The 14101-nt window shown below is 44.5% G+C and overlaps 1 protein-coding gene across 2 annotated transcripts in view; it reads left to right on the plus strand.

The window, feature by feature from the left end:
• The window catches only part of emilin1a (elastin microfibril interfacer 1a), a 48265-nt gene that overhangs the window by 8940 nt on the left and 25224 nt on the right, over positions 1-14101 (plus strand). Inside the window, exon 2 of one of the 2 annotated variants that reach the window (XM_036984623.2) lies at positions 10529-10648. In XM_036984623.2, the coding sequence (XP_036840518.2) occupies positions 10529-10648 (120 nt within the window). Of the gene's footprint in view, positions 1-10482; positions 10649-14101 lie in introns of both variants that reach the window. The other variant, XM_090242463.1, reaches the window with a different exon arrangement.

Raw genomic sequence — 14101 nt, forward strand, 5'->3', positions numbered from 1 at the left:
TTGATGGGGACAATGTAGTAAGTAACATGTTGGATAATCACTGACTACTTACTGTGTGTCCTACAGACTAATCCTGCTACTGACCTGGACACCGGCTTCAGTTGTACAGAGCCTGTAGACCCATTGGATGAAAGCTTTCACCCTGGAATGAACTCAAGAGCAACATCATCTGACTTTGAAATGAGCCAGGACAGCCAAATGTATTTATGAAAGCACAATCCCCTCTTGAGAAAACAAAATCACTAAAACACACAAGCCAAGTGTTTCTTCAAACGTGTCACACCCATATAGCCAGTTGTTTGGCATGAGGGAGAGAGGCTGTTAGTATACTCTTCTAGCCTCACCCATATAGCCAGTTGTTTGGCATGAGGGAGAGAGGCTGTTAGTATACTCTTCTAGCCTCACCCATATAGCCAGTTGTTTGGCATGAGGGAGAGAGGCTGTTAGTATACTCTTCTAGCCTCACCCATATAGCCAGTTGTTTGGCATGAGGGAGAGAGGCTGTTAGTATACTCTTATAGCCTATCCACTATGCTGTTGGCAGTGTTCTCCTCAACAGCATAACTGTAGGTGCTCATACACAAAAATACACAACTAGACTGTCAACCAGTCAAGCCCCCCCCCCCCCCCCCCCCCACAATTTTTCACATCTTTGGTAACAGCCCATCTCAACACCCCATTATTGACTCTGAGTAACAAAGCACATACAAGTCTACTGTAACATTTTTGTTGTTTGTTTACTGATGAACATGGTTTCTTGTATGTTTCCACATCCTCATGATCAGGCTTCATGTGTTCCACATCCTCATGATCAGGCTTCATGTGTTCCACATCCTCATGATCAGGCTTCATGTGTTCCACATCCTCATGATCAGGCTTCATGTGTTCCACATCCTCATGATCAGGCTTCATGTGTTCCACATCCTCATGATCAGGTTTCATGTGTTCCACATCCTCATGATCAGGCTTCATGTGTTCCACATCCTCATGATCAGGCTTCATGTGTTCCACATCCTCATGATCAGGCTTCATGTGTTCCACATCCTCATGATCAGGCTTCTTTTTTTCCACATCCTCATGATCAGGCTTCATGTTTAACACATCCTCATGATCAGGCTTCATGTGTTCCACATCCTCATGATCAGGCTTCATGTGTTCCACATCCTCATGATCAGGCTTCATGTGTTCCACATCCTCATGATCAGGCTTCATGTTTAACACATCCTCATGATCAGGTTTCATGTGTTCCACATCCTCATGATCAGACTTCATGTGTTCCACATCCTCATGATCAGGCTTCATGTGTTCCACATCCTCATGATCAGGCTTCATGTGTTCCACATCCTCATGATCAGGTTTCATGTGTTCCACATCCTCATGATCAGGCTTCATGTGTTCCACATCCTCATGATCAGGTTTCATGTGTTCCACATCCTCATGATCAGGCTTCATGTGTTCCACATCCTCATGATCAGGTTTCATGTGTTCCACATCCTCATGATCAGGCTTCATGTGTTCCACATCCTCATGATCAGGCTTCATGTGTTCCACATCCTCATGATCAGGCTTCATGTGTTCCACATCCTCAGGATCAGGCTTCATGTGTTCCACATCCTCATGATCAGGCTTCATGTGTTCCACATCCTCAGGATCAGGCTTCATGTGTTCCACATCCTCATGATCAGGCTTCATGTGTTTCCACATCCTCATGATCAGGCTTCATGTGTTCCACATCCTCATGATCAGGCTTCATGTGTTTCCAGGGGACTTGCAGTAGAAACTAATCTTCTTCCAAAGCATTGGGTGGTTAAGAAAGTGTACGAGAGGCTTGTCCACCTGACTGTGGAGTGCAGAAAACGACCAGACGGTTGTCTACAACGAGCCTGAGTCACAGCTCCCCAAAACTCAACATCCCTGCTAACATCGCCACAGCTCCAAAGCCTGCTAAACCAGGTGCCATTACCCAAAAACAAGTAGACTTGATTGAGATGTTGTGTTCTGGACATCATCAAGACTCTTGGAAGAATGTTCTATGGACAGATGAGACAAAAATGTATAACTTTGTTGGATAACATGGATACCATAATGTCTGGTGAAAACCAAAACACTGCTTTCCACAGTAAGAACCTCATACCAACGGTCAAGCATGGTGGTGGTAGTGTGATGGTTTGGGGTCAGCGTGGTGGTGGTAGTGTGATGATTTGGGGTCAGCATGATGGTGGTAGTGTGATGGTTTGGGGTCCAGCATGGTGGTGGTAGTGTGATGGTTTGGGGTCAGCGTGGTGGTGGTAGTGTGATGGTTTGGGGTCAGCGTGGTGGTGGTAGTGTGATGGTTTGGGGTCAGCATGATGGTGGTAGTGTGATGGTTTGGGGATGCTTTGCTGCCCCAGGACCTGGACGACTTGCCTTAATAGAAGGAGCCATTCTCTGTATCAGATATTTCTATAGGAGAATGACAGGCCCATCTGTCTGTGAGCTGAAGCTGAAGAACAGCTGTGTCATGCAGCAAGACAATGATCCAAAACACACAATCAAGTCTACATGGAAATGGCTAAAAAGCAACAAATGTGAAGTTTTGGAACGGCCTAGTCAAAGTCAAGACATATTCCCAATTGAGATGTTGTGGCAGAACTTGAAACGAACGCAGCTTGAAAACACACAAATGTCGCTGATTTACAGTAGTACTGCATGGAAGAGTGGGCCAAAATTCCTCCACAGCGACGTGAGAGACTGATCAACTACAGGAAGTGTTTGGTTGGAGTCACTACAGCTAAAGGTGGCACAACCAGTTATTGAGTGTACGGGGACAATTACTTTTTCCACAAAGGGGCATTGGGTGTTGCATAACTTTGTTTATGAAATAAGTATGTCTTTGTTGTGTTATTTGTTCCCCTCAGGTTCCCCTTTATCTAATATTAGGTTTTGGTTGAAGATCTGAAAACGTTCAGTATTAAAAATATGAAAAAGTAGAGATTTTTTTTTTTTACAAGCGTACTGACAAGTGACTAAATGACTCCAGCTGCATCAGAAACCAACAAAGTGCTGACTTCAACTTTTGAATCAATTCATTGTGATATTCATGAAACGTATTTGGATAAACTAGCTTCAGTCATACTGCTAAAACAAATGATGGTGTTTTTCAAGCTTGAGTTAGTTGTCATGTTTCAATAAAACAGATTAGTCTGTCACTATAGCAAATACAGTTGAAGTCGGAAGTTTACATTCACCTTAGCTAAATACATTTAAACTCAGTTTTGCACAATTCCTGACATTTAATCCTAATAAAGATTCCCTGTTTTAGGTCAGTTAGGATCACCACTTTATTTTAAGAATGTGAAATGTCAGAATAATAGTAGAGAGAATTATTTATTTCAGCTTTTATTTCTTTCATCACATTCCCAGTGGGTCAGAAGTTTACATACACTCAATTAGTATTTAGTTGCATTGTCTTTAAATTGTTTAACTTGGGTTAAACATTTCGAGGAGCCTTCCACAAGCTTCCCACAATAAGTTGGGTGAATTTTGGCCCATTCCTACTGACTGAGCTGGTGTAACTGAGTCAGGTTTGTAGGCCTCCTTGCTTGCACACTCTTTAACAGTTCTGCCCACAAATGTTCTATAGGATTGAGGTCAGGGCTTTGTGGTGGCCACTCCAATACCTTGACTTTGTTGTCCTTAAGCCATTTTGCCACAAGTTTGCTTGCAAGTATGCTTGGGTTCAATGTCCATTTGGAAGACCCATTTGTGACTAAGCTTTAACTTCCTGACTGATGCTCTTTACAGAGCCAGGGAAAATGAGTCAACCCAGTTATCCTGCAATGTCCTGGCATATACATTGTTGAGACAAGTCCAATGGCTCTACTGAACAACCATATCTACTAGAGTAATCGGGCAAATTGGCAAAACACAAAGGCCACAATAATTGCTACAAAACATGGCTCCATTCAGTTCTAGATTAGACAGCAGGCTCAATCAACCAATGGTGTCTCCTGGCTCAAAAATTCAATAAAGTTTATAGTGCATAATTATGAATGGAACACCCTCTCATCACGCATAATTATGAATGGAACACCCTCTCATCACGCATAATTATGAATGGAACACCCTCTCATCAGCCATAATTATGAATGGAACACCCTCTCATCAGTTATAATTATGAATGGAACACCCTCTCATCAGTCATAATTATGAATAGAACACCCTCTCATCAGCCATAATTATGAATGGAACACCCTCTCATCAGTCATAATTATGAATGGAACACCCTCTCATCAGCCATAATTATAAATGGAACACCCTCTCATCACGCATAATTATGAATGGAACACCCTCTCATCAGCCATAATTATGAATGGAACACCCTCTCATCAGTCATAATTATGAATGGAACACCCTCTCATCAGCCATAATTATGAATGGAACACCCTCTCATCAGTCATGAGCACAGGAGGTTGGTGGCACCTTGGTTGGGGAGGACAGGCTCGTGGTAATGGCAGGAGTGGAATCAGTGGAATGGTATCAAACACATGGCTTCCATTCGCTCCGTTCCAGCCATTATTATGAGCCGTTCTCCCCTCAGCAGTCTCCACTCTGGGAGACTGGAAAAACACCCCAAATACTGTACAACGGAGAAGTTTCCCTTTCAGGAGTGATGATGAGCTGTAGTGTCGATGTTCAGCTCCATAGCCACACACACACACGCACGCACGCACACACACACACACACACACACACACACACACACACACACACACACACACACACACACACACACACACACACACACACACACACACACACACCCACACACACACCCTGTTGACCGCAGTATAACATATTACACACACAGGGGCAGTCAATAATAGAATAGTGTAGTCTATATGCAGTGTGTGCAAATGTAGTAAGATTAGGGAGTTAAGGCAATAAATAGGCCAGAGTGGCGAAATAATTACAATATAGCAATTAATCACTGGAATGGTAGGATGTGCAGAAGATGAATGTGCAAGTAGAGATACTGGGGTGCAAAGGAGCAAAAAACATATATATGGGAATGAGGTAGTTGGGTGGGCTATTTACAGATGGGCTATGTACAGGTACAGTGATCTATCAGCTACTCTCACTGCTGGTGCTTAAAGCTAGTGAGGGAGGTAAGAGTCTCCAGCTTCAGAGGTTTTTGCAATTCGTTCCAGTCATTGGCAGCAGAGAACTGGAAGGAGAACTTCTCCTCCAGAGAAAGGAGGAGTTGGCTTTGGGGGTGACCAGGGAAATATACCTGCTGGAGTACGTGCTATGGGTGGGTGCTGCTATGGTGACCAGTGAGCTGAGATAAGGCGGGGCTTTACCTAGCAAAGACTTATAGATGACCTGGAGCCAGTGGGTTTGGCGACGAATATGAAGCGAATGCCAGCCAACGAGAGCATACAGTTCGCAGTGATAGGTAGTATATGGGGCTTTGGTGACAAAACGGATGGCACTGTGATAGACTGCATCCAATTTTCTGAGTAGAGTGTTGGAGGCTATTTTGTAAATGACATCGCCTAAGTCGAGGATCGGTAGGATAGTCAGTTTTACAAGGGTATGTTTGGCAGCATGAGTGAAGGATGCTTTGTTTTTTTGCGAAATCGGAATAAGTGCAACATGTGAAGTGTTGGTCCCATGTTTCATGAGCTGAAATAAAAGATATCAGGAATTTTCCATACCGTATGTACAAGAAGCTTATTTCTCTCAAATGTTGTGCACAAATTTGTTTACATCCCTGTGAGTGAGAATTTCCATGCACTTCCACATCCGGCTTCTTCACCTGCAGGATCGTCTGAGACCAGCCACTCAGACAGCTGATGAAACTGAGGAGTATTTCTATCTGTAATAAAAAACCTTTTGTTGGGAAAAACTTATTCTGATTGACTCGGCCTGACTCCCCAGTGGGTGGGCCTGACTCCCCAGTGGGTGGGCCTGACTCCCCAGTGGGTGGGCCTGACTCCCCCGTGGGTGGGCCTATGCCCTCCCAGGCCCACCCATGGCTGCGCCACTGCCCAGTCATGTAAAATCCAAAGATTAGGGCCTAATGAATTTATTTCAGTTGACTGATTTCCTCATATGAACTTTAACTCAGTAAAATCAGAGCTTTTTTAAAATGTATTTAACTAGGCAAGTCAGTTAAGAACAAATTATTTTTTACAATGACGGCCTAACCCGGCCAAAACCTAACCCGGGCGACGCTGGGCCAATTGTGCACCGCCCTATGGGACTCCTAATCACGGCCGGTTGTGATACAGCCTGGAAATCTAACCAGGATCTGTAGTGACGCCTCTAGCACTGAGATGCCGTGCCTAAGACCTCTGCGCCTGTTGAGTGTATATTTTTGTTCAGTTTGAGTAACTTTTAATAGGGAATGAAGTGATCTCTCTGGCAGGTGTAAGGCTTTGCCCTGGTTGACTTACTGCACTAGAAACATAATGGGTGTGTACCAAATTGCACCTTATTCCCTATGCGCCCGGGTCAAACGTAGTGCACTATATAGGGAATAGGGTGCCATTTGGGACAAAAGCTATAATGATCCCAGCCTGAACACAACCATCTGAGTAAGCATGAACGTGAGAGTATAATCATCCTCGTGCTCCATAGCCTCCCACAGTAAAGACTATTGGAGCTTTGGGGATTGGAGAGGGAGCTGCAGGAAGTTTACAGCATAATTATATGCTGAATCAGCAACTATAGACCCAAAACATAAATAAATAAAACATTGGAGGAGTTTTTCCTGACCCCTCACCAGGAACAACTCTGGGCCCTAGTCATAAGCTGCCAGCATGTCTAGTTGATTTTCTTGTCAGGTCACCTAAAGCTTAGTTAAAACGTCTGACCCTGTAATTTATATTTTTACAGGCCTCTCAGTGGCCCGTCATATTTGGGCCCTCCCAGGGGTCATTCACCTACTAAACCCCTCCCAGGGGTCGTTCAGATACTAAACCCCTCCCAGGGGTCATTCACCTACTAAACCCCTCCCAGGGGTCGTTCAGATACTAAACCCCTCCCAGGGGTCATTCACCTACTAAACCCCTCCCAGGGGTCGTTCAGATACTAAACCCCTCCCAGGGGTCATTCAGCTACTATACCCCTCCCAGGGGTCATTCAGCTACTAAACCCCTCCCAGGGGTCATTCAGATAATATACCCCTCCCAGAGGTCATTCAGCTACTAAACCCCTCCCAGGGGTCATTCAGCTACTAAACCCATCCCAGGGGTCATTCAGCTACTAAACCCCTGCCATTAGATGAGCTGCAGAATGTCCCTAGAGTAGACAGAGGCCGACAACGTCAAACAGCTCAACAGTAAACATTAAACATTTAATCATTTATCTTTCAAATATCTTGTCGCATGCTTGGGTTACTCAGACCGAAAATAGTTAGTTGTTTATAGTGGCTGGAATTTCTTCAGATATCATTTCTGAATGTCAAAGAACCATAAATCCCCAGCTAGTAGACAGTCTGGAAAAATACATAACAGTCCGGCTCCATGTCTTTGATGGGGGGTTTTCTACAGCGGTGAGTGATTTCACCCTGGATATCTGGATTCATGAATATTTTTATTGGAATACAGTTGTCTGAATGTAGAATTTCATGTTAGAGAGAGAGAGAGAGGCTGGGAGTGGGAGTGAGAGAGAGCGAGAGAGAGAGAGGCTGGGAGTGGGAGAGAGAGAGAGAGAAAAGAGGGGGGTTTGGGAGTGAGAGAGAGAGGCTGGGAGTGGGAGTGAGAGAGGCTGGGAGTGAGAGAGAGAGAGAGGCTGGGAGTGGGAGAGAGAGGGGCTGGGAGTGGGAGTGAGAGAGAAAGAGGCTGGGAGTGAGAGAGAGAGAGGCTGGGAGTGGGAGTGAGAGAAGCTGGGAGTGAGAGAGAGAGAGGCTGGGAGTGGGAGAGAGAGGGGCTGGGGGTGGGAGTGAGAGCGAGAGAGGCTGGGAGTGAGAGAGAGAGAGAGGCTGGGAGTGGGAGTGAGAGAGAGAGAAAAGAGGGGGGGCTGGGAGTGAGAAAGAGAAAGGGGGTAGAGAGACAGCAGCACAATTAGACCCAACCAAATCATGAGAAAACAAAAAGATAATTACTTGACACATTGGAAAGAATTAACAAATAAACTGAGCCAACTATACATCTATTTAGCCGTAAACAGAGAGTACACAGTGGCAGAATACCTGGCCACTGTGACTGACCCAAACTTAAAGAAAGCTTTGACTATGTACAGACTCAGTGAGCATAGCCTTGCTATTGAGAAAGGCCCCTGTAGGCAGACCTGGCTCTCAAGAAAAGACCGGCTATGTGCTCACTGCCCACAAAATGGGGTGGAAACTGAGATGCACTTCCTAACCTCCTGCCCAATGTATGACCATATTAGAGACACATATTTCCCTCAGATTACACAGATCCACAAAGAATTTGAAAACAAACACAATTTTGATAAACTCCCATATCTACTGGGTGAAATACCACAGTAGTGTGCCATCAGAGCAGCAAGATATGTGACCTGTTGCCACAAGGAAAGGTCAACCAGTGAAGAACAAACACCATTGTAAATACAACCCATATTTATGTTTATTTATTTTCCCTTGTGTTTTAACCATTTGTACATTGTTAAAACACTGTATATATATAATATGACATTTGAAATGTCTTTATTATTTTATAACTTTTGTGAGTGTAATGTTTATCGTTATTTATTATTGTTTATTTATTATCTACTTCACTTGCTTTGGCAATGTTAACATATGTTTCCCCATGCTAATACAGCCTCTTGAGAGATAGAGAGATAGAGAGAGTTATATTTTTTTTCATTTTTGTTTATTATCTACCTCACTTGCTTTGGCAATGTTAACACATGTTTCACATGCCAATAAAGCCCCTTGAATTGAATTGAGAGAGAGAGGGGGAGGGAGAGAGAGCAGGGAGGGAGAGAGCGAGGGGGGATAGAGAGAAGGGGGAAGGGAGAGAGGGGGGGGGAGAGAGAGAGAGAGGGGGAGAGAGAAGGGGGAGAAAAGGGGGGAGAGAGAGCTAGGGTGGAGAGAAAGAGAGGGGGGAGAGAGGGGGAAAGGGGGAGAGAGAGAGAGCAAGAGAGAGAGAGAGAGAGAGAGAGAGAGAAAGTGGGAGAAAGAGAGAGGGGGAGAGAAGGGGGAGAGAAGGGTAGAGAAAGAGAGCGAGGGGCGGAGAGATAGAAAGAGGGGGAGAGAGAGGGGGAAAGGGGGAGAGAGAGAGAGCGAGAGAGAGAGAGAGAGAGAGAGAGAGAGAGAACGCGGGAGAAAGAGAGAGGGGGAAGAGAAGGGGAGAGTAAGAGAGCGAGGGGCGGAGAGATAGAAAGAAGGGGGAGAAAGAGAGAGGATAAACCCATTCAGACACAGGAATGGAGGAGTCAGAGGAGAGTTGGGGTGGATCAAGGTGTTTAACATCATAGAGAGAGAAGAAATGCTGTTGGAGATTCCTGTAACCAGGAACTGTTTGTCCGTTAGAACTTCCAGTTCCAAGGCCAGAGTCTGCTGGAACCTAGAGGGACACTAATTGGCTGGAATCACTGCCAAAGAAGTAGTGGAGGAGGACTGGACTGAGTGGGGTAGTTTACTATAGAGGAGGACTGGACTGAGTGGGGTAGTTTACTATGGAGGAGGACTGAGTGGGGTAGTTTACTATAGAGGAGGACTGAGTGGGGTAGTTTACTATGGAGGAGGACTGAGTGGGGTAGTTTACTATAGAGGAGGACTGAGTGGGGTAGTTTACTATGGAGGAGGACTGAGTGGGGTAGTTTACTATAGAGGAGGACTGAGTGGGGTAGTTTACTATAGAGGAGGACTGAGTGGGGTAGTTTACTATGGAGGAGGACTGAGTGGGGTAGTTTACTATAGAGGAGGACTGAGTGGGGTAGTTTACTATAGAGGAGGACTGGACTGAGTGGGGTAGTTTACTATAGAGGAGGACTGAGTGGGGTAGTTTACTATGGAGGAGGACTGAGTGGGGTAGTTTACTATAGAGGAGGACTGAGTGGGGTAGTTTACTATGGAGGAGGACTGAGTGGGGTAGTTTACTATAGAGGAGGACTGAGTGGGGTAGTTTACTATAGAGGAGGACTGAGTGGGGTAGTTTACTATAGAGGAGGACTACGGTCATGATATGAAAATGATAAGATAACAGGACTGTCTCCCTGGGACGAAAGGGGGACTGTGTCTTAAATCTTAAATCTAGCTGTGTCTCCTCAGTCTTATCCAGGGTCATCTGAGGGGGACAGATAGACTCCCTGAACCCTCTGGGGGCTAGGGAAGGGTGTGTTTGTGAGTCTGTCTGTGTGTGTCCACATATCCCAGGCATGCATGTGTGTATGATCTTATGTGGAATCAAGAACATCGACCTTCCACTCGTTTATTATTCGTTTCTGAACATTCTAATACAATTCTTCTGCCAATAGTAACACACTGACTAAGTGACTCATCTGGCATCTGCTTGCATTGCCTTACAGGAACTGGTGTGCTTACAGGGTGGCATCTGTGTGTATTTCCTTCCAGGAACTGGTGTGCTTACGTGGTGACACGCACCATCAGCTGTGTAATGGAGGATGGGGTGGAGACGTACGTGAAGCCAGACTACCAGAGATGTGCCTGGGGACAGTGTTCCAGAGTGATGGCGTGAGTCTCTCTCTCTCTATCTCTCTCTCTCTCTCTCTCGTGTCTCTCTCTCTCTCTCTCTCTCTCTCTCTCTCTCTCTCTCTCTCTCTCTCTCGTCTCTCTATCTCTCTGTCTCTGTCTCTCTCTGTCTCTGTCTCTCTCTCTCTGTATCTCTCTCTCTCTCTCTCTGTCTCTCTCTCTCTGTCTCTCTCTCTCTCTCTCTCTCTCTCTCTCTCTCTCTCTCTCTCTCTCTCTCTCTCTCTCTCTCTCTCTCTCTGTCTCTCTCTCCCTCTGTCTCTCTCTCTCTCTCTGTCTCTCTCTCTCTGTCTCTCTCTCTCTCTCTGTCTCTCTCTCTCTCTCTCTCTCTCTCTCTCTCTCAATTCAATTCAATTCAATTCAAGGGCTTTATTGGCATGGGAAACATGTGTTAACATTGCCAAAGCAAGTGAGGTAGATAATATATAAAGTGAATATATAAAGTGAAATAAACAATAAAAATTAACAGTAAACATTACACATACAGAAGTTTCAAAACAATAAAGACATTACAAATGTCACAGTATATATATACAGTGTTTTAACAATGTACAAATGGTTACACAAGATAAAATAAATAAGCATAAATATGGGTTGTATTTACAATGGTGTTTGTTCTTCACTGGTTGCCCTTTTCTCGTGGCAACAGGTCACAAATCTTGCTGCTGTGATGACACACTGTGGAATTTCACCCAGTAGATATGGGAGTTTTTCAAAATTGGATTTGTTTTCGAATTCTTTGTGCTCTCTCTCTGTCTCTCTATCTCTCTCTCTCTCTCTCTCTCAAGAGGCTGTATTAGCATGGGGAAACATATGTTAACATTGCCAAAGCAAGTGAAGTAGATAATAAATAAACAAGAATAAATAACGATAAACATTACACTCACAAAAGTTATAAAATAATAAAGACATTTCAAATGTCATATTATATATATACAGTGTTTTAACAATGTACAAATGGTTAAAACACAAGGGAAAATAAATAAACATAAATATGGGTTGTATTTACAATGGTGTTTGTTCTTCACTGGTTGACCTTTCCTTGTGGCAACAGGTCACATATCTTGCTGCTCTGATGGCACACTGTGGTATTTCACCCAGTAGATATGGGAGTTTATCCAAATTGGATTTGTTTTTCAAATTCTTTATGGGTCTGTATAGTCTGAGGGAAATATGTGTCTCTAATATGGTCATACATCTGGCAGGAGGTTAGGAAGTGCAGCTCAGTTTCCACCTCATTTTGTGGGCAGTGAGCACATAGCCTGTCTTCTCTTGAGAGCCAGGTCTGCCTACGGTGGGCTTTCTCAATAGCAAGGCTATGCTCACTGAGTCTGTACATAATCAAAGCTTTCTTTAAGTTTGGGTCAGTCACAGTGGTCAGGTATTCTGCCGCTGTATCCTCTCTGTTTAGGGCCAAAAAGCATTCTAGATTGCTCTGTTTTTGTTAATTCTTTCCATGATGTCATGGAAAGAATTATGATGTCATTTGTTTTCTCTTGATTTGGTTGGATCTACAGTAATTGTGCTGCTGTCCCTCTTCTCTCTGTCTCTCTCTCTCCCTCTCCCTCCTCTCTCCCTATACCTCCTCTCATCTCCCTATCCCTCCTCTCTCCATATCCCTCCTCTCATCTCCCTATCCATCCTCTCTCCCTATCCCTCCTCTCTCCCTATCTCTCCTCTCTCCCTATCCCTCCTCTCTCCCTATCTCTCCTCTCTCCCTATCCCTCCTCTCTACCTATCCCTCCTCTCTCCCTATCCCTCTCATCTCCCTATCCATCCTCTCTCCCTATCTCTCCTCTCTCCCTATCCCTCCTCTCTCCCTATCCCTCCTCTCTCCCTATCCCTCTCATCTCCCTATCCCTCCTCTCTCCCTATCCCTCTCATCTCCCTATCCCTCCTCTCTCTCTATCCATCCTCTCTCACTATCCCTCCTCTCTCCCTATCCCTCCTCTCTCCCTATCCCTCTCATCTCCCTATCCCTCTCATCTCCCTATCCCTCCTCTCTCTCTATCCCTCCTCTCTCACTATCCCTCCTCTCTCTCTATCCCTCCTCTCTCCCTATCCCTCCTCTCTCCCTATCCCTCCTCTCTCCCTATCCCTCTCATCTTACTATCCCTCCTCTCCTCTCTCCCTATCCCTCCTCTCTCCCTATCCCTCCTCTCTCCTTCCTCTCTCCTCTCTCCCTCCTCTCTCCTCTCTCCCTATCCCTCCTCTCTCCTCTCTCTCTCCACTCTCCTCTCTCCCTATCCCTCCTCTCTCCCTATCCCTCCTAAAGGGCTTCATGTTTGGCCCTAAGTTGTTCCTTATTCAAGATATAGGCCAGCTGAAAGGAGTTGTCCCGCCCATATACCTCAGAGTGAGCAGAGGAATATGATGCCATTTGGGAAGCATATGCTAAGTGATTACAGGCACCACAGTCTAGACACTGCTCCCTCCACAAAAACCCCTGTGTCTTTAAGAAGTGTGTGTGCTCTCGTTTTCTCACGCTCTTTTAAAGAGGGAGGCAGAGACGTTGGATATTTAAGTATTTTCTATGTCTAGGAGAAGATGGCAAGACATGTTTCTTGTACAAGTAGTATGTGTGTGTGTGTGTGTGTTTGTGTGTGTTTGTGTTTGTGTGTGTGTGTGTGTGTGTGTGTGTGTGTGTGTGTGTGTGTGTGTGTGTGTGTGTGTGTGTGTGTGTGTGTGTGTGTGTGTGTGTGTGTGTACTGTATGAAGCTGCCATGAAGAACCATCAGTGCCTCCGGTAAACAGGTCATTTCTAACAATGTTTTAATGATCTGCTCTAACAGACCATGAAGTCCAATAACGTTAACAGAATAAATACTCCACAACCTCGCCAACATTAACCCTCAATTAGATCTTAACAGAATAAAATCATCCACAGCCTCGCCAACATTAACCCTCAATTAGATCTTAACAGAATAAAATCATCCACAGCCTCGCCAACATTAACCCTCAATTAGATCTTAACAGAATAAATTAATATACAACCTCGCCAACATTAACCCTCAATTAGATCTTAAAAGAATAAAATACTCCACAGCCTCGCCAACATTAACCCTCAATTAGATCTTAAAAGAATAAAATACTCCACAGCCTCGCCAACATTAACCCTCAATTAGATCTTAAAAGAATAAAATACTCCACAGCCTCGCCAACATTAACCCTCAATTAGATTTTAACAGAATAAATAATATACAACCTCGCCAACATTAACCCTCTATTAGATCTTAAAAGAATAAAATACTCCACAGCCTCGCCAACATTAACCCTCAATTAGATTTTAACAGAATAAATAATATACAACCTCGCCAACATTAACCCTCTATTAGATCTTAAAAGAATAAAATACTCCACAGCCTCGCCAACATTAACCCTCAATTAGATTTTAACAGAATAAATAATATACAACCTCGCCAACATTAACCCTCTATT

The sequence above is a fragment of the Oncorhynchus mykiss genome, chromosome 8 (assembly GCF_057628025.1).
Source record: "Oncorhynchus mykiss isolate SJ-2025 chromosome 8, ASM5762802v1, whole genome shotgun sequence".
NCBI lineage: Eukaryota > Metazoa > Chordata > Actinopteri > Salmoniformes > Salmonidae > Oncorhynchus > Oncorhynchus mykiss.